The sequence below is a fragment of the Panthera leo genome, chromosome C2 (assembly GCF_018350215.1).
Source record: "Panthera leo isolate Ple1 chromosome C2, P.leo_Ple1_pat1.1, whole genome shotgun sequence".
In the NCBI taxonomy this organism is placed as follows: Eukaryota; Metazoa; Chordata; class Mammalia; order Carnivora; family Felidae; genus Panthera; species Panthera leo.
Genome location: NC_056687.1, coordinates 123,636,565 through 123,658,829, shown reverse-complemented (window position 1 = coordinate 123,658,829; position 22,265 = coordinate 123,636,565). Strand labels below are relative to the sequence as shown.

At 40.5% G+C, this 22,265-nt stretch overlaps 1 protein-coding gene across 1 annotated transcript; it reads left to right on the top strand.

The window, feature by feature from the left end:
- The first annotated feature begins 1,246 nt into the window (after positions 1-1,246).
- On the top strand, positions 1,247-22,227 carry MRPS22 (mitochondrial ribosomal protein S22). Its single transcript, XM_042954609.1, has 8 exons — positions 1,247-1,457; positions 11,947-12,110; positions 13,180-13,344; positions 15,189-15,332; positions 16,250-16,333; positions 17,584-17,729; positions 21,024-21,132; positions 22,091-22,227. The coding sequence occupies exons 1-8, from the start codon at positions 1,286-1,288 to the stop codon at positions 22,184-22,186; spliced, it is 1,080 nt and encodes a 359-aa protein (XP_042810543.1). The 5' UTR covers positions 1,247-1,285; the 3' UTR covers positions 22,187-22,227.
- Positions 22,228-22,265: the final 38 nt, after the last annotated feature.

Below are 22,265 nucleotides of genomic sequence, written 5' to 3'. Positions count from 1 at the left end.
TACAGCTAGAACTAGGAAACTTGGTTAATACTTGTTAGTAAAACTTAGTGTGGCCCGAATAAAGGAGATTAATGAAAGGAACATGGGAGGGTCTCTGGCCAAGACAGCACCTTTCCTCATCTCTCTTTTTCTCAAACCACATAGTCAGCCATCTCTACAAGAAACTAATACAGCAGCCGATGGATTCATTCCTCCTGCATTAGGTGTCCACTCATTGTCCAAACAGTATTATTCAGGGGAGTGATATACAAAAACATAACCAGTGAGGCCTATCCTCTCAGCAGTGCCTATGGGAATGAAGTAGGTGGTCGATTCTTAGAGAAAGGGCACAGGCTGGGAGACACTTGCATGCATTTCACTACCACTCCCTGACACTTGCTACCTGCTATGATGTAGGTGTGAGCAGAAGTGTTGGGAAGCATAGGGCAGCAGCCATCCCTGAATGCAGCCTAGAGCTCTATCCTCCCCCACCCAATCAGGGAATCTGTTCAGAAACAGATCTAAATGCGCCATGGTGGAAAAGAGGTTAAGGTTAGAAGATGAGTCTACCTGTCCAACTAACTCAAACAAGTGTTAACATCCTCCTTTGGCCAGGCCTTGGGATGAGTTCTTAGCACAAGTGCCAAACTACAGGGAAGAGAGAGACCTACACATCCTGGACAGCTGGTAAGAAAATAACAGGATCACTTAATCATTCATTCAGTCATTTATTCAACACATGTTTGCTGGGCATAGACATACCAGGTTAGGTGACATACGTAGAGTGATTGTCTTCATGGGATGAGAAAAATAAGCAAATAAATGAACAAAATAATCACAAACTGAGAAAAGGGCTATGAAGTAAAGAGGTAAGGTTCTGAGACAGAATGAAGTGTATGAGTTGGTATGGATGAAGTTGGTGGTGGCAATCGGTTATATTTGGCATGTGGGAGGGTCTGTGATAAGCTGGAATGGATAAGTCGAATAGGCAGTTGGATTTAAACCTGGGGCAGGGAGAAAAGGTTTGGGCAGACAATGGAAATCGGTTAGAGCCATGGAAACCGAAGGAAAGGTCCAGGAAAAAATATATAAGGCAGATGTTGTACGTTTTACCTTTGGCTGTATGCATACATAGGACACGAACATTTTCTACGTGGTAAGAAGCGGGTTACAAGAATATCGTAAAGCTGCGCAGCCTTGCTTCCCACCTCCCGCAACCAGACTACATTTCCCAGAATGCCGCGCGAAGCGCGCGAGACCCGAAATGTCTCACAGCCACTTCCGGCGCAGATGGCCCCGGATAATCATGGCGACCCCCAGATCGTCTGTGTTGCTGTGGGGCCTGCTGACAGGTTCTCGGAACACCGAGCGGGTCTCTTTCCCGGCCCGAACTCGGCTCCATCTCGGCACCCTGCTCCAGCCGCTGCCCAGGCCCTGCGGGGCGGGGTTGCCATGCCGTCGGCTTGCCTCTGAGGCGGGTAAGTGACCTGTCAGATGTCCGCTGGCGCGTTTTCCTGGGAGACCCAGAGCGTCCTTCTGGCTGGCGAGAACCACGCGGGCCCCACCCCCCTCATCCCAGTCTCCGGCTCCTCTAGCAGTGCTCCCTTAGACCCAGCCGGCTTCCTTCTGTACCTTGTACCTGAAGGGTCTGTTATCGCCCACCTTTGTAATTCTTCACTCGCTTAACTAACAGTGCCTGAGTTCGGTTCCTTGCAAAGCACAGCTACGTTTGGGGAAACGGCCAACTAAACTTTGAGGGAACTCGTGGCCCAAGGGGGAGGTGGCAGTGTAGTGTGGCCCAGGCTGTGGATAGGGGATCGCACATAAGAGTAGCGCTCAAACTAGGTTGGAAGGGGCAGGGAAGAGTTCCTGGAGATGATGACGAACGCTGAGACCTGGCTAACCACGCTATGGGGAGAAAACAGGAAGCATTTCAGGCAGAGGAAACAGCATAAGCAAAAGTCCAGAAATGAGACTGAAATACAGGTAGTTTGGAAACCCATGTTTTAGGTAGGATTGATAAGGGTTGGTTATGGCTTTGGCTCTAAGTTTAAAAGGAGAAATCAGTGTTGCTTCTCCGGTTTCTGGCTTGCACAGTTGAGTGGAGAATAACCCCATTTATACCAAGACAGGGAAATTGTAGGAACAGATAGGGAGGTGAGGGAAGAAGAGGCAGGAGTAGATGAGATGAGCTTGGAAGGAAGGCAGAACTAAACGTCTGTTTGCACACGTTAAATTTGAGGTGCTTTTGAAATTCTAGTGTAGGTATCTAATACGCAGTCATATCTGAAGTGAGAAACATCTGGTGAAAGTGGTAACTCAAGCTGGGGGAATGGGTGAGACGGTCTGAGAGAATAGTGCTGAGCACATATTGTCTGCCAGGTGCTTTAAGTGACCTGGGTGTTAGAGATGAGTATAAGACAGGGTTCTGGCCTTTGGGGGAGCACGTTGTTTAGTGGGGGATGCAGTGAGAAAGCAGACTGCCTTAGTTTCTTTTTTCTAAATGATATTGGAAGTCATTGGTGAGTTTCAAGCATGCATGATCTTGATCATATTTAAAATTTTTTTTGTTTTATTGAGATACAATTAACATACAGCATTGTATAAGTTTAAGGTGTACAACACAGTGATAATATGTTGTGAAATTCATATGTCATGAATTATTACTACAGCAAGATTAGTTTACATATTTTCTCCCCTGTAGATACAAAGAAAAGCAAAAAACATTTTTTCCCCTGTGGTAAGAACTCTTAGGATTTACTTTCTTAACAACCTTCATACATGCTTTTCAGCAGTGTTAACAGTTTTTATCATGCTGTACATTGCATCCCTAATTCTTATTTATCTTTTGGCTAGAAGTTTGTTTCCTTTGACCACCTTCTTCCAATTCCCCCTCCTCCTACCCCTTCATCTGGTAACCATAAGACCACAAGTCTGATCTCATTTTCTTTTTTCCTTTTAAATATTTATTTTGAGAGAGAGAGAGAGACAACTCATGAGTGGGAGAGAATCTCAAGCAGGCTCTGTGCTGTCAGCGCAGAGCCAGATGTGGGTCTTGGTCCCACAAATCATGAGATCATGACCTGAGCTGAAATCAAGGGTCAGACGCTTAACTGACCTAGCCACCCAGGCACCCCCGATCTCTTTTTCTGTGAGTTTTTGTTTGTTTTAAGATTCCACATGTAGTTGAGATCATACAGTATTTGTCTTTCTCTGCTCGACTTACTTCACTTGGCATAATGCCTTCACAATCCATCCATGTTGTCCCCAATGGCATGATTTCCTCCTTTTTTGTGGTCAAATAATATTCTTTTACACGCGTGTGCATGCACACACACACACACATACACACACACATACACACACACCCCACAACTTTATTATCCATTGATGGATACTTAGTTGTCTCCATATTGTAGCTGTTGTAAATAATGCTGCTTTGAACATAGGGGCACATATATCTTTTCAAATTAGTGTTTTGGCTTTTTTTGATAAATAACCAGTATAGTGGAATTAACTGGGTCATATGGTATTTCTATTTTTAGTTTTTTCAGGAACCTCCATACTTGTTTTCACAGTGGCTGCACCAGTTTACATTCCCATCAGCATTGCGCTAGAGTTCCTTTTCCTTCGCATCCTTGCCGACATTTGTTGCTTGTCTTTTTGAGTCTAGTCATTATGACAGGTGTAAGGTATTATCTCAATGTGGTTTTGATTGGCATTTCCCTGATGATTAGGGATATTGAGCATCTTCTCAAGTGTCTGTTGGCTATCTGTATGTCTTTTTTGGAAAGATGTCCGTTCAGGTCTTTGGCCCATTTTTAATCAGATTATTTGCTTTTTTGGTGTTGAGTTGTATTACCTTCTTTATATATTTTGGATATTAATCCCTTATCTGATTTATCATTTGCATTCTCCCATTTAGTAGGTTGCCTTTTCATTTGTTGGTGGTTTTCTTTGCTGTGCAAAAGCTTTTTATTTTGATGAAGTTCCAGTAGTTTGTTTGCTTTTGTTTCCCTTTCCTGAAGAGTTCTATCTAGACAAATGTTGCCATGGCTGATGTCAGAGGAATTACTGCCTTTCTTTTTTTTTTTTTTTAATTTTTTTTAAGTTTATTCATTTTTGAGAGAGAGAGAGAGAGAGAGAGACAGAGTATGAGCAGGGGGAGGGGCAGAGAGATAGAGAGGTAGACACAGAATCCAAAGCAGGCTCCAGGCTCTGAACTGTCAGCACGGAGCCTGACGCGGGGCTGGAACTCACAAACCACGAGATCATGACCTGAGCTGAAGTCGGACGCTCAACCGACTGAGCCACCCAGGCGCCCCTCTTTCTTTTTTTTTTTTTTTTTGTAGGAGTTATGCCTTTAATCCATTTTTAGTTTATTTTTGTGTATGGTGTAAGAAAGTGACTCAACTTTCATTCTTTTGCATGTAGATATCCAGTTTTCCCAGTATCATTTATGGAAGAGACTGTTTTTTTCTCAATTGTATATTCTTGCCTCCTTTGTGGTAGATTAATTGACGACATAAATGTGGGTTCACCAGGGATATTGGCCTGTGGTTGTATTTCTTTTCTTTCTGGTTTTGGTATTAGGGTAGTGCTGACCTCACAGAATGTATTTGGAAGCTTTCTTTCCTCTTCTACTTTTTTTTTTTTCCTTAAAGTAGGTTATATATGTAGTGTAGAGCCTAATGTAGGGCTTGAACTCATGACCCTAAAATCAAGATCTGAGCTGAGATCAAGTCGGATGCTTAACCCACTGAGCCACCCAGGTGCCCCTATTATTTTGGAATAGTTTGAGGAGAATGGGTACTAACTCTTCTTTACAAGTTGGGTGGAATTCACCTGTGAATCCATCTGGTCTGGACTTTGTTGTTTTTAAATTGTGGCTTAACTTTATCACTTGTAAGGGGTCTGTTCACATTTTCTATTTTTTCCTGCTTCAGTTTTGGAAGATTGTTATACTTCTGGAAACTTACCCATTTCTACTAGGTTGTCATATAATTTTTCGTAGTAGTCTCTTATAATCCTTTGTATTGTGGTGCTGGTTGTTACTTCTCTTTTAATTCTGATTTGGGTCCTTTTTATTTTTCTTGATGAGTCTAGCTATAAGTTTATCAATTTTGCTTATCTTTTCAGTGAACCAGCTCTTGGTTTCAGTGGTCTTTTCTATTTTTTATTCTGTTTCATTTATTTCTGCTCTAAATTTTTTTATTTTATTCCTTCTAATGTTGGCCTTGTTCTTTTTCTAGTTTCCTTCAGGTAGAAGTTAGATTGTTTATTTGATATTTTTCTTGTTTCTTTGGTAGGACTGTATTCCTATAAATTCCCGTCTTAGGACTGCTTTTGTTGTGCTCCAAAGATTTGCGGCTGTTGTGTTACCATTTTCATTTGTCTCCATATCTTTCTTTTTGATTTCTTCGTTGACCCATTGGTTGTTCAGGAGCATGTTGCTTAGCTTCCATGTGTTCGTGTTTTTTTGTTTTGTTTTTTTTTTCATTTTTTTTCTTTTAGTTGATTTCTAGTTTTATACTGTTATGGTTGGGAAAGGTGCACGATATGATTCAGTCTTAAATTTATTGAGACTTGTTTTGTAGTCTTAACATGTGATCTAACCTGGAGAATGTACCATGTGCGCTTGAAAATAATGTGTATTCTGTTGTTTTTGGATAGAATATTATGTATACATGTGCTAAGTTCATGTGGTCTAAAGTGTCATTCAAGAACATTGTTTTCTTACTGATTTTCTTACTGGGTGTTACATCCATTGATGTAAAAGTGGTGTTAAAGTGCCTTGCTATTATTTTATTATTGTTAGTTTCTCTCTGTATGTCTATTAATATTTACTTTATGTATTTAAGTGCCTCAATGTTGGGTGCATAGATATTTACAATTATTATATCTTCTTATTGGAGTGATCCCTTTATCATTATGTAATTCCTTGTTTCTTGCTACAGTCTTAGTTTTGAAGTCTATTTTGTCTGATGTAAATATTACTATTTTTTTTTCTTCCATTTGCATGGAATATCTTTTCCCATCATTTCACTTTCAGTCTCTGTGTATCTTGAGTTCTGCAGTGAGTCTCTTGTAGGCAGCGCATAGATGGGTCTTTTTTTTTTTTTTTTTTTATCCATCTGCACCCTGTATCTTTTGTTTGGAGCATTTACCTCCATTTACATGTAAAGTAATTATTGATAGGTATTGTACTTATTGCCATTTTAGTAATTGTTTTCTGGTGGTTTTTTTTTTTTAGCTCTTCTCTGTTCCCTTCTTCTTTTGCTTTCTTGTTGTTTTGTGGCTTTCTTTACTGTCATGTTTCGCTTTTTCCCCCTTTTTTTGTGTGTGTGTATATTACAGGTTCTTGATTTGTGGTTACCAGGGGTGTATATATAACATCATATATATATAGCAGTCCCTATTATTAAGGTGATGGTTGCTTAAGTTTGAACACATTCTGAAAGTACTATGTTTTACATTTTTCCTCCATGTTTTATATATGTATGATGTCATATTTTACATCTTTTTATTTTGTATATCCCTAATATTTCTTTTAATTTTTGTAGATATAGGTGATTTTACTGCTTTTGTGTTTTAACTTCCATAGTGGCTTTATAAGTGATTAATGTCCTACTTTACTATATGTTTGCTCTTACCAGTGAAATTTTTTCCTTTCACAATTTTCTGAATTGTAGTTATTGTCTTTTTTTTTTAACCACTTAAAGGATTCTCTTTAACACTTCTTGTAAAGATGATTTAGTGGTGATGAACTTTAATTTTTGTTCATCTGGGTAACTCTTGATCTCTCCAATTCTGAGTGATAGATAATTTTGCTGGGTAGAGCATTCTTGGTTGTAAATTTTTTCCTTTCAGCACTTTGAATATGTCCTGCCATTCCTTTCTGACCTTCAGATTATTTGCTGAAAAATTAGGTGATAGCATTATGGGAGTTCCCTTGTGTGTTATTGTTTGCTCTTGCTGCTTTTAATATTCTCTCTTTATTGCAAGTTCTGTCATTTTAATTATATGTCATGGTGTGGACTTTTTTCGGTTCATCATGTTTGGGAATTTTTGTGTTTTCTGAACCTGAATGTGTTCCCAGATTAGGGAGATTTTCAGTGATTACTTCTTTAAATAAGTTTTCTGCCCCCTTCTCTTTTTCTTCTGAGATCCCTATAGTACTATGTTACTGTGCTTCATGATGTTATAGAGGTCCTTTAACCTATTCTTACTTTTTGTTATTTTTTTCTTTTTGCTATTTAGGTTGGTTGTTTTCCATTACACTGTCTTCCAGATCACTGATCCATTTTTCTGCATTCTGTAATCTGCTGTTGATTCCCTCTCGTGTATTTGTTCTTTCAGTTATTGTATTCTTCAACTCTCATTGATTATTTTTTATATTTTCTATCTCTTTGTTGAAGTTGTGAATTCATCTATTCCTCTCTCTCAAGTCTAGTTGAGTATCTTTATAATTGTTACTTTGATCTTTTTATTAGGCATATTCCTTATCTCTATTTTGTTTAGTTCTTTTTCTGTAATTTTTGTCTTGTTCTTTCCTTGTGGACATATTCTTCAGTCTCCTCATTTTTTTCTCACTCTCTGTATCTGTTTCTGTATATCAGGTAGATATGTCTCCTGATCTCTAAAGTAGTGTCCTTGTGTAGAAGAGGTCCTGTGGTGCCCTGTAGCACAATCCCTTCTTGTCACCAGACCACATGCTCCAGGGGTGTCCCCTGTGTGGACTGTGTGTGTCCTCATTTTGTGGCTAGGCCACAATTTCTGTGGGCATCCTGATGGGTTGGGCTGGCCCTTAGCTCAGTGGGCTCCATGTCCTGCTTCATTTGCTGCAGGCACAGTGGGCAGTGTACTGTCCTGTTGAAAGGCCTGGCTGCGGCTGCCATGGGCTTGCTGGTAGGTAGCCTGGTTGTTTCCAGTTAGTCGTTGCGACAGCTGAAGGGGGCAGGGTTTGTTCCCCATGCAGGCAGTAAGAGGCCTGGCTGGCAGGAATTGAACACATGGTGGTGTGTGGGACTATCTCCCCCACTCCCCTTGGCAGGAATTGCTTTGGAGGGGTGCCTACCAAGGCAGGTGGGTTGGGTGGGACAGGTCCACGGGGCAACACTGAGGCAAGGCACATGCTGGTAGCAAGGTAGATGAAGAGTGTGTTAGAACAGGCTCTGTCAAGAGTCTGGCCGTCTAGGCTTGGGGAGGGCAAGAAAAATGGCACCACCATCACTTTGTTCCCAGGGAAGTTTCCTGAAGATTCCTGTCTTTCTGGCACACGTCCTCAGCTTCGTCCATACATATCTTTCACATATGCCCCAGGTGCTTTTCCAACTGCTGCTTTTGTGCTGTGTCTGCAGTGAGTTACTTAGCATGCTGGGTCTCAGGTTTTTTAACCTCTGGCTGTCTCAGAGTTTAAAATCAGCACCACTCATTTTCAAAGCCAGACCTTGTGGGGACTCCTTTTCCCAGTGTGGGTCTGGGAAGGAGTCCAGTCTGGGAGTCTGATCTTCTTGCTCCTCTGTGCTTGTGATATCCTTCTTGTTTTTGGTTAGTTGACCCAGGGGTTTGATTACTGACTGTGTTTCCACCCATCCTACCCTTTTTGATGTGGCCTTATTTCTACAACCAGCTGTGGGAGATCTGTTCGGCCAGGCTTCAGGTCATTTTCAGGGTTAGTTGCCATACATGTAGTTGTTGCCTCTGTGCATCCTTGGGGTGAGGTGAGCTCAGGATCCTGCCACTCCACCATCTTCCCTGCATTCCTCCTCTTTGATTTCTTTCATCATTGTGTTTTAGTTTTCAATACAGAGATCTTTCGCCTCCTTGGCTAAATTTATTCCTAAGTATTTTATTGTTTTTGATACTGTTGTGATGGGATTGCTTTCTTTCTTTTTCACATAACTTGCTGTTAGTATAGAAATGCTACTGATTTTTAAATGTTAATTTTGTATCCTGCAACTTTACTGAATTTGCTGATTAGATCTAATAGTTTTTGGTTTTTTTTTTTTTGGTGGAGTTTTTAGGATTTTCTACATACAAAATCCTATTGTCTGCAATTGGATACAGTTTTACTTGTTCTTTTCCAATTGTGAGAACCTTTTCTTTTTCTTGCCTAATTGATTGTCTAGGACTTGAAGCATTATGTTGAATAGGAGACATCCTTGTCTTATTCCTGAACTTAGAGGAAAGGCTTTCAGTCTTTCATGGTAACTGTGGGTTTAGCATATATATAGCCTTTATTATGTTAAGGTATGTTCCTTCCCTACCTAATTTGTTAAGAGCTTTTATCATGAACCAATGTTGAAATTTGTCAAATGCTTTTTCTGCATCTGTTGAAACAATTATATGATTTTTCTGTCATTCTGTTAGCGTGATGTCGCATTGATTTGTGTATGTCAAACCATCCTTGCATCCCAGGGATAAATTCCACTTAATCATGGTGAATGATCTTTTTAATGTGCTGCTGAATTTGGTTTGCAAGTATTTTATTGAGAAATTTTACATCAATAGTTATCAGGAATATTGGCCTGTAGTTTTTGGTAGAGTCCTTTTCTAGCTTTGATATCAGACCAGATTGGGTGTGTTCAGGGTGGTATGGCTGTAGAGTCTGGCTTTGGTATCAGGATAGTGCTGGCTTCGTAAAATGAGTTTGGGAGTGTTCCCTCCTATTCAGTTTTTTGGAGGAGTTTAAGAGGGATTGGCAGTAATTCTTCTTTGAATGTTTGGTAAAATTCACTTGTGATGCCATCTGGTACTGGCCTTTTCTTTGTTGGGACATTTATTATTGCTGATTGAACCTCCTTAGTAGTAATTGGTGTGTTCAGATTTTCTCTTTCTTCCTCAGTCTTGGTGGGGCATATGTTTTTAAGAATTTTTCCATTTCTTCTAGGTTGTCCAGTTTTTTGCCATGTAATTGTTCACATTAGCCTTTTAGGATCCTTTGTATTTCTGTAGTATGAGTTGTAGTGTCTCCTTTTTCATTTATAATTTTGTTGATTTGGGTCCTTTCTTTTTTTTCCTTGCTTAGTGTAGCTAAAGGTTTGTGAATTTTCCTACCTTTTCAAATAACCAGCTCTTAGTTTCGTTAATCTTTCCTGTTGTTTTGACTGCGTTTTTATGAGATTACTCTGGTTGTTCTGTGAACAATGGTCTACAGTGGTGTCAGAATGGAGTCTGAGTCATTCTTGGAGTCAGGGAGACTGGTTAGGAAGCAAAGGCAAGAGATGAGGATGGCCTTGATCAGAGTAGTGGCAGTGGGAAATGGAGGATTAGAGAGATTTATGAGGTATAACAGGCAGTATGTTCTGTGTTAGTGTGCTTTTTTTGTAAAATGGGGATAATTATGGTATTGCTGGGGTTGTGAAGATTAAATGTGCTGAATACGTAACATTTTTAGCTCAGTAAGTACTGGTATATAGTAAGCACCTAACAAATGTTATTTGTTATTGCTGTTGCTGTTACTACTGCTCTTTGGCTAGATGTGGAGAGTAAAGAAGTCAGGAATGACTGTGAGATTTCAGGCCCACATGACCTATGGATGCTGCTAAGATAAGGAGCAATAGGAAAAGCAGGTTTAAGACGGGAGAAAGTTGATGGGTTCTGCTTTGGCAGTACTGGAGTGCAAGTGAGATGTCCATGGGTTAGGTGGTTGGAGGATGATCTTAACTGAAGATTCAGATTTTAGAGTCACCAGCATATAGAAGTAATTAAAGTTGGAGCGCCTGGGTGGCTCAGTTGGTTGAGCATCTAACTTCAGCTCAGGTCATGATCTCATGGTCTGTGAGTTTGAGCCTCGCATCGGGCTCTGTGCTGACAGCTCAGAGCCTGGGGCCTGCTTCAGATTCTGTGTCTCCCTCTCTCTCTGCCTCTCCCCAACTCATGCTCTCGCTCTCTCTCAAAAATAAATATAAAAAACTTGAAAAAAAAAAGAAGTAATTAAAGTTATATTGCTAGGATATCATTCAGGGAGAATATAGGAAGGGAGAAGAGAAGGATTTTTAGGGGAATCAGCATTTACAGGACTAGCAGAGGAAGAGGTGGCTGGGAAGGAATGGTACTTATTTCCTCTCTTTTTTTTTTCTTTCTTTTTTTTTCCTAATGGAAATGGAACAGGGGAAGTTAGGCAAATGGATAGGCAAACTGCTTAAGGCAGAGATGATATCTGGTCTCCTCTCCTGTCCAAGCCTCTTCCATGACACCCGCTTGGCCTTTTCAGTCCCACGTTGTAATCCAAGCCTGTGTTTCCTAGTTGCAGCCCCTTAGCTTGGAATTTCTCTCCCTTTATTCTGTGCTGTTCAGGCCCTTGGGAAGCCTTCTTTGACCCTGCCGTGTCCCTCTCTGCTCCAAGAGTATGTATATGGCACTTGCACTGGGGGCCACCCTCAGAGACTAGAGCTGATCTAGGCTCTAGAAACAAACTTTGGTTTAAATCCTGACTCTGTCACTTAATAGCTAGTTGTCTTTAAGGAGGCTCCAGTGTCCTCATTTATAAAATTGAGATATCAATACCTGTTTTGTGGGTTGTTGTAAACATTCCTGAAAATATGTGTAATGCCTGACGTATAGGAGACAACTCTGTAAGTTATTATGATTAACATTATTACATTACTTAGTTTAAAAATTTTACTTTTAAGTAATCTCCACATGCAACATGGGGATCGAACTCACAACTCCGAGATCAAGAGTTGCATGCTCTACTGACTGAGCCAGCCAGGTGCCCCAGATTAATTAGTTTTTTATGTTGCTTTTCCACTAGATTGAGTGTCTTTTTCCAGTATTCTTAATCATTGTAAGTGGTCAGTAAATTTTATCAAGGAATGGATGAATGGATTTCATAGGGATTAACATTATGCATACTGAGGTAGACATTTTGTTCATCATTTCTATTGTTAACTTTTCTGTTTTGAGGTCTCGTTGGCTTGTCATTTTTACCATCTTCTTATTTACTACAATCCATTTTAACAGAATCTGGTAGCTCAGAGATCAAGAAACCTACATTTATGGATGAGGAAGTCCAAAACATACTCATCAAGATGACAGGCTTGAATCTGCAGAAGATTTTTAAACCAGCTGTACAAGAACTGAAGCCACCAACCTATAAGCTGATGACCCAGGCACAGTTGGAAGAAGTACGTGAATGCAGACATATGGGCAGGATACTTTTCTTTCAAGGGTTAAATTAGATTTCCAGAGGCCCCCTGGATGCTGAGAACTGCTCTTCCAATAGATGCTCATGATGGGAGTTCCAGGCACAGACTGAGAAGAGAAATGGGATCAGGCAGGGAGATAGGAGCAGGGAGCATGGCTGAAATTAGGCAGATGGGGGCACATGGGTCAGGCCTGCGTGTCCAAGCAGAGCTCCTCCTCTGCTCCCAAACCTGCTCGAGTGTCTTTTCTTTGTCCTGCCTGCTTCAGCTTCTTTCCTTAGAAGCCTCCGCTGTGAGCTGCTTTGAAGCTGATGCTTTCGTGGGATTATGAGATCCTGCTGAAGCACATCCTACTGTAAGCTACCAGGGTCCTCCTGGAGTCATGCGTATTGAGTGCTTTGTGGAAAATGCTTTCATGTGTGAATATGTGAAGCATTATTGCCCATTACAGTCAGAGCAAAACATTCAGATATCCAATAGTATATCACATGAGTAAAAGGTCCCCTTTGAACTTCTCAGAGGTAATCATTGCTAACTGTGTGGCATGGAGCACTGTGGTCACTGGTTAAGAGCGTGGGATTTGGAGTTGAGTTGCCAGGGTTCAAGTCCCAGTGTTGCAACTTCTTAGCAATTTACTTAACATTTGTGTGCCTTTATTTTCTCTTCCATGGAATAACAGTGTCAGCTAGCTCATAAGGTAGTTGTGGGCATTAAATGAGCCAAATATTTTCAGAGTATGTAAACAATATATGGTACATAGTATGTACACAATAAATGAAATCCTTTCTTTAATTTTAAGCAGCTTTTGTGGCCCAGCTCGGTCTCCGAGGATCTTTTGCTGTGTCGAGAATGGTTGAGTCTGTAGGTGGTGCTCTCAGCCACAGCGGAGAGGCAAAAGCCAGGGTGCAGGGGCCTTTTCACTCACTGGATCGTGGCTACAGCTTCTTCTCTTCGCAGTCCTTCGCATTTTATATCAGTATCTGCTTTTGTCAGATGATCCTTCTTGTCTGTGACGTTGTAGCTTTCCTTAAGAAATGTGTTGTTTCATTAGGCTACAAGAAAGGCAGTTGAGGCAGCTAAAGTACGATTAAAAATGCCACCGGTTCTGGAAGAACGAGCGCCAATAAATGACGTGTTAGCTGAAGATAAAATTTTGGAAGGAACGGAAACAGCCAAATATGTGTTTACTGATATATCGTATAGCATACCACACCGGGTGAGTATATATCTAACTGCAAAATGATCTTTATTTGAAATATGTGCGGTTGGACCTGAGGAACGAGGGTCGACATCACTGTGACCCAGCTGTCTCTGAATCTTCCAAACCAGAACTCCTGTGACTGGGTGAGACCCTTCCGGAAGATCCAGCCCAGCATAAGGAAGAAGAGAAATGCAGACCAGTCCCACATCATCATGTTACCATTTCCCTACAGATTATGGACACAGTATATTCCAGATTGACTGCAGAGAAAGGTGTGCTGAGACAGAACGAGGGGTTTACAGACAGAAACCCACCCCTAAGCCACAAATAGGCAGAAATCTTCAAGGCAGTGGCAGAAGGGGATTCTTTCTGCCCAAGTTAGACTGACTTCCTAAGCTGAAACGTTTTTCTTTCCTGTAAATTCTTGAGGATGCCAGAAAAACCCAGACTGCCCAAAGGATATTCGCTCTTCAGAATTTGCAGCAAGAGTGACAGGTTTCCCCAGATAATTCTCAGATACCACTGCTTCTTCTATTGTGGTTTTTATTCTCTAGCTCCTCTTCCCTTGATGACCAGTTCCAAAAGGGAACTGTGTTTGAGCCTTTTCAATTAAGAGTGAAACAAGAGCGATTTATAATTTAGCCCAAAAAATGCACTAGAGTACTATGTAACGCTATGGTTGGGGGAAGGGCCACACCACGTTACTCTTTTTATCATATATGATTATGGTTAGAAGACATGATTCGAGCAGTGTCCATATCTGTGTACATCAACTGCCTGTATGCCTGACCTGATGAACAAGGATCTCAGAGTTTCATTTTAATTAAAATTTTTGCTTTGGGCTGCTTTATTATACGTTTGCAGTGCTTTGAAGGCTGTTTATGGGACCATTTTATAACTTGAGAGAGGAACTTAGAATTCAAATTACCTTAGTCCTTTTGAGAAATAATTGTGTTATTTAGGCATCTGCTATTTTTTTCTGTTTGCAGTACTTGATGAAAGTTTTTATTATCCTCAAAACACATTCAGAGACTCTCACATCTCTGAAAAGGTGAAAGTCAGTTAATTTAAACATTAATCAGATGTATATCAAGTATCTGCGAACTGCAAAGTTCTTTGTAAGTCACCGGGTATTGTGAAGAATTATAATCCATAGCTCCTGCCCATTTTAAGTTTTCTAACAGTATCTGAGCAGTGTCAGGAATCTTGCACATGATAAATTGCCCACTGAGTGGCACACACAGTGGGTGGAATTCAGAGGGAAGCCATCTCATGGCCTGGGATTTGGTAGTTGGAAAAGTGAAGAGGCCGGAAGCAGGGAGACAGTCTCTCTGACACATTTATGTCTCCTGTCACTATAAGGAATTACACAGGTGAGGAATTAAGACTCCACATTCTTGGGTTTGTTCCTTTTATCCCAGGGACTTTAGAAGTAGATCACAAAGTAAATAACGTCTGTTTCAGTGAGACTTTGGAATGGGGAAATGAAACAGTTTGAAAGGTCTCATAGTACTTCTTTCCTCTGAAATGGATTTAGATGAATCTCTGATCAGTTTTTTTTAGTTGAATCGTTTTATGTATTGAGCTCACTTTAGGACCATGGTTGGCACTTAGTAAATACGTTCATTTTAGATTTCTGATTGTCAGAGGCAGAGCAGTGATTAGTGAAGGAAGTATCAAATCTTGCCAAGTCTTCGAGGTTTAACATTATCATTGAAATCATAGACCATTGCATTTTATGTCTCCCAGTTGCATTTTATATTTTGATTGCAAATTATTCATATAATGGTGCTTAATGGAACACTGGAACTAAAAATAAGTCTTCAGAAACTCATTCTTGATTATGTTTTCTATTTCAGGAGCGTTTTATTGTTGTCAGAGAACCAAGTGGCACGCTACGGAAAGCCTCTTGGGAAGAACGGGACAGGATGATACAAGTTTATTTCCCAAAAGAAGGTCGTAGGGTTTTGACACCAGTAATTTTCAAGGAAGAAAATCTTAAGGTAAGGTGACTGTGCTTTCGTAGAGTCAGTGGTGATGGTTTCTTGGTTGAACATTGGCTCTGCTGCTGTAGAGCATTCTGCTTTGATAAGCACAGATACGCAGGGTTTTGTGTGTGTGTGTGTGTGTGTGTGTGTGTGTGTGTGTGTGTGTGTGTGTTTTCTAATTTAAATCCAAGTTCGTTAACATATAGTGTAGTATTGGTTTCAGGAATAGAATTTAGTGATTCATCAACTTACATATAACACCCAGTGCTCATCCCAGCAAGTGTTCTCCTAATGCCTCTCACCTTTTTAGCGTATCCTCCCACCCATCATCCCTCCATCAACCCTCAGTTTGTTCTCTGTATGTAAGAGTCCCTTATGGTTTGTCTCCCTCTCTGTTTTTATATTATTTTTGCTTCCCTTCCCTAATGTTCATCTGTTTTGTTTCTTAAATTCCACATGTGAATTGAAATCACGTACTTGTCTTTCTCTGATTTATTTCACTTAGCATAATGCACTCAAGTTCCACCCACATTGTTGCAAATGGCAGGACTTCATTCTTTCTGATCACTGAGTAATATTCCATTGTATGTATACCACGTTTTCTTTATCCATTCATCAGTCGGTGGACATTCGGGCTCTTCCATAATTTGGCTATTGTTGATAGTGTTGTTACAGACATTGGGGTGCATGTGCCCCTTCGAATCAGCACTCCTGACAGATACGTGTTTCTAATGATGACTCCACCGCTGTTATCAGTCTTGCAATTGGCTTAGCTGGGATTTGAATGTGGGTGTGAGTTGTGGAGCCTGTATTATCTCTGCCTACCTCTTACTGGGCACAGATGCGGATGAGTACATCTGTCATGGCATCAGGACGGGTGTTGAGCTTTCATGTTTATCTCATCTAATTCCATCTGTGCTGTGTGGTTTTAGACCATGTACAGCCAGGACCGGCATGTTGATGTCCTCAATCTCTGTGTTGCCCAGTTTGAGCCAGATTCTGCTGAATATATCAAAGTGAGTATATTTTATAGTTTCTAAAGTATGGACTTAAGTATGGTTATGAGTAAGATTTATTCAAGGGAAAGAGAAATACCTGAACATTTATGGAGTACCTGAAGTATACCAGATGTTTTATCCTTACAGCAGCCCTTACAGATGAGAGAATTTAAGTTTGGAGAGTTGGGTACCTTGCTGGAAGTTGCACAGTTAGTAGGTGGTAGTTTAGGACCCAAACTTGAATAGGCAAAGCCTGTTCTCTTTTCATTTTATCATACAGGAACAGAGTCATTTGCTAAAATTTGCCAAAATGTCGCGTGTCTTACGTTTCAGTAAGTAATCACGTAGTGCCTTCCATGTGTGAGATAGTGTGGTGGGTAATATAGGCGAGGACATGAACTAAGATCGGGTGTGCTCTGTCAGAGCTGCAGTCTGGCATTGACTGTGGAGAAGGGTGCTAGATAAGTATGCAGATAATTATCACCTTGGGTTTAAGATGTTAGGTGCTAAGATTACAAAGTGCTCTCAGGAAAGACTTCATAGGGGTCTTGACCAGGGTTCTGGAAGGGCAGGGAACATGGTGAAGTTAAGTGAGAAGAGGTGTTTCAGGCAGGGAGGGGGAACAGTGTGAAAAACAGGTAGGAAACAGTGTGCTTGCAAATGGCTAGTCATCTGGTTTGCTTGTACATGCAGTGTGTATGGGAGGTGTTCAAGATGAAGCTAGAAAAGTAAATGGGGCCGTACTTGACCTCAGAGGCTAGACTCAAGAATCTGGACTTTAGTCAGAAGGCCTTTGAAAGCCTTTTGAACACAGAAATGCCCTATTTATCATATGCAAGATGAATCTGGAAGAACTGAAGGAACATTAGTTAGTAAGAATGGAGCAGTTGATGGGATAGGAGAAAAAGGGAGGAGTGAAAAAACATTCTTAATTTCTTTTCTTTTCCCCTAGTGACCAAGATAATGGTGGTCTATTATTTCTAGTGGTCTCCAGTATATGTAGTAGGTGCTTCGAGAGTAGTGCTTGGCTGCTGAAAAGTAATTGATCTGACTGTAAATGTGTGGCAAACTTGTTCCTGGCTGCCACACACACTTCCACAGTGGAGGGCCAGTCTAAACCATACCTATTGGTTAATGATAGTGGAGGCGGTATCAGTAGACCTGGTTTACTGATACCTTTTGGGCAGTGCTCATGTTAGTAAATGTGCATCCAGTAATCCTCACTTTTTATTTTCATGTTTCTGAAAAATTACATTTTGTGTGGATAGATTCATCATCAGACTTACGAAGATATAGATAAACATGGAAAGTACGACCTTTTACGCTCAACAAGACACTTCGGTGGAATGGCTTGGTATTTCATAAATAAGAAAAAGATTGATGGTTTACTGATTGACCAGATTCAGAGAGATTTGTAAGTACAATCTTAGTAAGTAAAAGAAATTCTCACAACTATTATAGTAAATCTGTATTTAAGCTATTTTTCCCCATTGATGACAGTGTATTGTCCAATAATAAATACCTTTCATTTACCTCATTTGTTTATGGGTTTGTTCTTCCAGCACAACCCAGTTTTCTCAAGTCTTTGCTTTGGTGGTTTTTGTTCTCGTTTTTGTTTTAATGTTTATTTTTGAGAGACAGAGCACAAGAGTGGGAGAGACAGGGCGGGGGGAGCGGTGCGGGGAGACACAGAATCCAAAGCAGGCACTAGGCTCCAGACTGTCAGCACAGAGTCTGACACGGGGCTCAAACTCACAGACTATGAGATCATGACCTGAGTCAAAGTCGGACGCTTAACCAACTGAGCCCCCTAGGCGCCCCTGCTTTTGTGTTGTTTAAACAAGGCTAGATTCTTTGAAAGATACGTGGTAGTGCATCTGTATTATATACCTTGGATACTGACTTATCTTGGGCCTCACCAGAGTTCCTGGGGATCAGTGAACTTTCCAGAGACTCAAAAAGGGATTAAATAGGAAATGTAAAGACATAAACTCTGACAGGTGCTTGTCTTCTGGTGGGACTGGAGCTTTTCAGTAAAAGTCATCATTTAATTTATGAAAATACTGTTTTTAATGTCCCTTGCTTTTGCAAGACTTTTAAGATGTTGAAAAAATTAGTTTTCCAAAGTTGCATGAAACAAGGAATATCTGTTGTATTTTTTTTTTTAATGTTTGTTTTTGAGAGCACGAGCAGGGGAGGGACAGAGAGAGAGGGAGACACAGACTCTGAAGCAGGCTCCAGGTTCTGAGCTGTCAGCACAGAGCCTGATGCAGGGCTCAAACCTGCAAACTGTGAGATCGTGACCTGAGCTGAAGTCAGATGCTTAACCGACTGAGCCACCCAGGCGCCCCTGGAATATCTGTTGTATTTTAACATGCATGTATTTTAACTGGTGTGCTCCCAGGTTCTAGCTGAAACTGTACTTTACAGCTTGTGATGAAACTGTTGTTTTTGATTATCAGTTGGATTAGAAATGCCAAGATGACAAGGAAAAGAAACCAGCATGGTTGTAGTAAGGTCAGTAGGCAGTCCTTGACTGACTCAAAAGTCTGAGCTACAAGAGGGTTATAGGGATTACTGCCACCTTCAGACTATGAGGAGCTTTGACTCAGAGTATCCTCCATGTAATCTCATCTAAGTCCTTCACATAAAGTTCCTAAAGCATTTGGAACTAGAAGGTGCCACAGGCATTCTTTAAGAAATACAGCCCATATTTGGAACCAGAGCACTATTTCTCATAGAAGCAGCATTCCTAATGGTTGATGACTTCAGGCCAGCCTACTTTACTAGCAAGTGTGTTGTAACCCAGTTCAGAGGGCAGACACATAACCTCATCCCACATAAGCAGGGGGCCGGTTGGCAGTGACATCTCCTGTGAACAAATTTTCTTATAAGGTTTTTAAGATGGAATCATTCTGAAATTTTTTTATTTTAAAGACATGTAACATTTTCGTAAAAAATTAACGTGTAACTGAAAATCAAAGTTCTTTATCAAAATGTAGTAATATATATTATAGTAATACTCATTACCGTATTTAAGCTTTACATTTGAAGCAGTTTATTTGTATACTGGGAGGGAGTTTTGAGTAATCTTTCCTGCTCCACATTAAGTAAAACCATTCCTGTGTGGTTTATGACCTGGACAACGTGCTGCAAATCTCAGACCGGACAGTAGAGGGTGCACATCCTCACTGAATGAAACACAAGGCAGAACTGGGATTCGGCTCATATTTATTTCAGACTTAAGTCCCACTGTTGGTTTGTGGTTGAGATTCTTTTAAAATCTGTTTGAACATGGAAACTTATTTCCTCTTATTTTCAAATATGGCTAGGTGTTAAGCTAACTTGTTTAATAAGATGCAGGCATTATACTTTAGCATGAATGTAATAAAGCCCTAAATGGAATCTAAATATATATATAGAAACCCATTTAAGCTCCTAACAGGACCACATGCTTAAGCTCTAAAGGGAATTTTATTTTTTATTTGGGGAATTTTGTTGCCATGTTTATTGGACTTTGTTAGATTATAACAAGCAATACATTTGTAATGAACATGTTTGAATTTTTTTCCCTGGAAAGTTTTACTATATGAACAGCTCTGATTTCTCATTTCTCCCAGAGGATGGCCTTGGAGTGGATGGGCCTTGGGATAAGCCTAGAGCATTTCTCTAAGGTCACCATGGCTTGAGAAATTCTTTACTCTCACGATCACTCCACTCTTTATCCACCAGTTCGGATGTAAAGCAGAGACAATTAATGAGATGGCTGGGAGAAATACTGAATTAGGTTGTCTTTATCCCTCTACCCCCAACTGGAAGCCAGTACCTCACTAGTGTGCACAGCATAACCTCAAAAGCATAAGCATTTTAGAAAGGTTGTTACCTCCTCAGCTTTGAGGTAACAAATGGTGGGCAAGTGTTGACTATGTGAGAAGACAGTGACTGGTTTGGGGAAGGCTAAAGAGGTTTTTTTGCTGATAGAAGTTGTCTATAGGTTTCTAAAAAGGTAAGTACAAACCAGAAGACTGAATTCTAGATTGCAAAAGTAGAACCTGACGTTCCTTCTGACTCAGGTGCACAATTTCAGATTGGCTTCACTAGGATGCTAATTTTTAACTAGTGGGTTCTTATGAATAGAAAGGTAGCCTGGGAGTCTTTCCTTGGACTCCTAGGAGGCCTCTTGTAAAGGCATTTTCCCACTAATTCAGAGTCTTAATGAAAATTTGTTAGCTGCCAATAAGTTCACTGCTAATGAACTTAAAGGCAAGTGGCTTTGAGCATCCCCTGACCACCAGCCTCCAGCTTATGTGGGAGGAAGGTAGTATTCCTGCCCTTTGAGGAACAGGACATTATTAGCTGCTGGTGAAGTGGGCTGGCCTGGCGGCCATCTACCATTAAGAATGCTGTTTCTATGAGAAGCAATGCTCCGTTTCCAAAAGGAATATAGTCACACTTAGAATATATTCACTTTCATAAATTGGGCACTCCCTGTACTGATTCCCGGCCTGCCTACCTCAGAGTAGAAGTAAAGCCTAAATTGGCCCGTATTCTGAAAATGCCTTTGAAAGTATAAAACCTGAAGGCTTAAAAAATGTCTGGCCCGAGGAAAGTTTGAAGTGTAATTTAGTTTTAAGCTGGCACACATTTTTATAGAACCGTGAAGCAAATGAAGAAAACCCACTGACAGCAGTAATTCCTTTCACCCTAGACTGGATGATGCCACCAGCTTGGTCCAGCTGTATCACATGCTCCATCCAGATGGCCCGTCGGCTCAGGAGGCCAAGGAGCAGGCTGCTGAGGGAGTACATTTAATTAAGGTAAAGGGACTTTTTTCACCCGGCTGTTGTGTGGCGCTAATTGAGATGGGAAGAATTCTAAAGTGGGTCATATTTAATAGTAACTAAACATTTGTGATCTTGAAACAGTGACCAGAGCCCCATATTTCTTCAGCCTGGATAACAGAAACAGATGGGATGGGAGTGGAGGAGCTGCACGCTCAAGTCCCAAGTAGTTCAGATAGTAGGGCAGCCGCCCCCTTGTTCTTTGAGGGGATCAAGTGACGAGCAGGGCAGTGTGGAGCAGGTAGCACGTGTTCCCAGTGTACCTTCCCGTCCTTCAGGGCGGTCACAATCCTGTCCAGAAGGGGAGAGGGTGGTGCCTGTATTATTACGAAGTCTTAGTTGCATTAGCACTTTGGAGCTGCCTCCCTCTCCCAACCATGGCCTTACACAGAGTTCTCTGTCACTGTATAATTTTCATCACTTCTAATGCTCAGAATTAGACATGGTTTTGTGGATCTGGCTTCTCTCCCAACATTATTTTACCCACACCGCAAAGCAGTTCTAAGGATAAAAGTGACCAGTGATGGACCCCCTAGGAGGAGTAGAGAGAAACTATGGTACTAATTTTGGTTTTCTGTGATTGGTCAGGTAAAGCAAAATGCTTTTGGGGAAAATAAAGTGATTTTTTTTGAAATTGAATGATTTTCATTTTGACCTAGCAGGGGGTACAATGTCAGGTTTTAATTTTTTTCTGAAAACAGGCTAAGAGACATGGCAACCATGTTAGAATTCTTCTGGTATTTAGAATTACTGTGGCTTGAACTGTATTGGATGTTATTTTTTGGTCCATGTAGTATGCTTATTTTATAATCAGAAAAAAAAATTGTGAAACTTGGAAGACTTTTTAAACTGGGACTTTGCTAATGCAGAAATGGAAAACTATAAATAGTACATGTTCTATTGCTTAAGAGTTTCTTTTTTTAAATTTAAACAGGTCTTTGCAAAAACAGAAGCCCAGAAGGGAGCATATATAGAATTAACACTACAAGCTTATCAAGAAGCATTCATTAGCCATTCTGCAGCTTCCTGAAAATATTTTTTTAAATAAATTTCATTTTACTTAAATTATAACTAGCTTTCTGTTAATGTTGAGCTGAATGTTTAAAAAT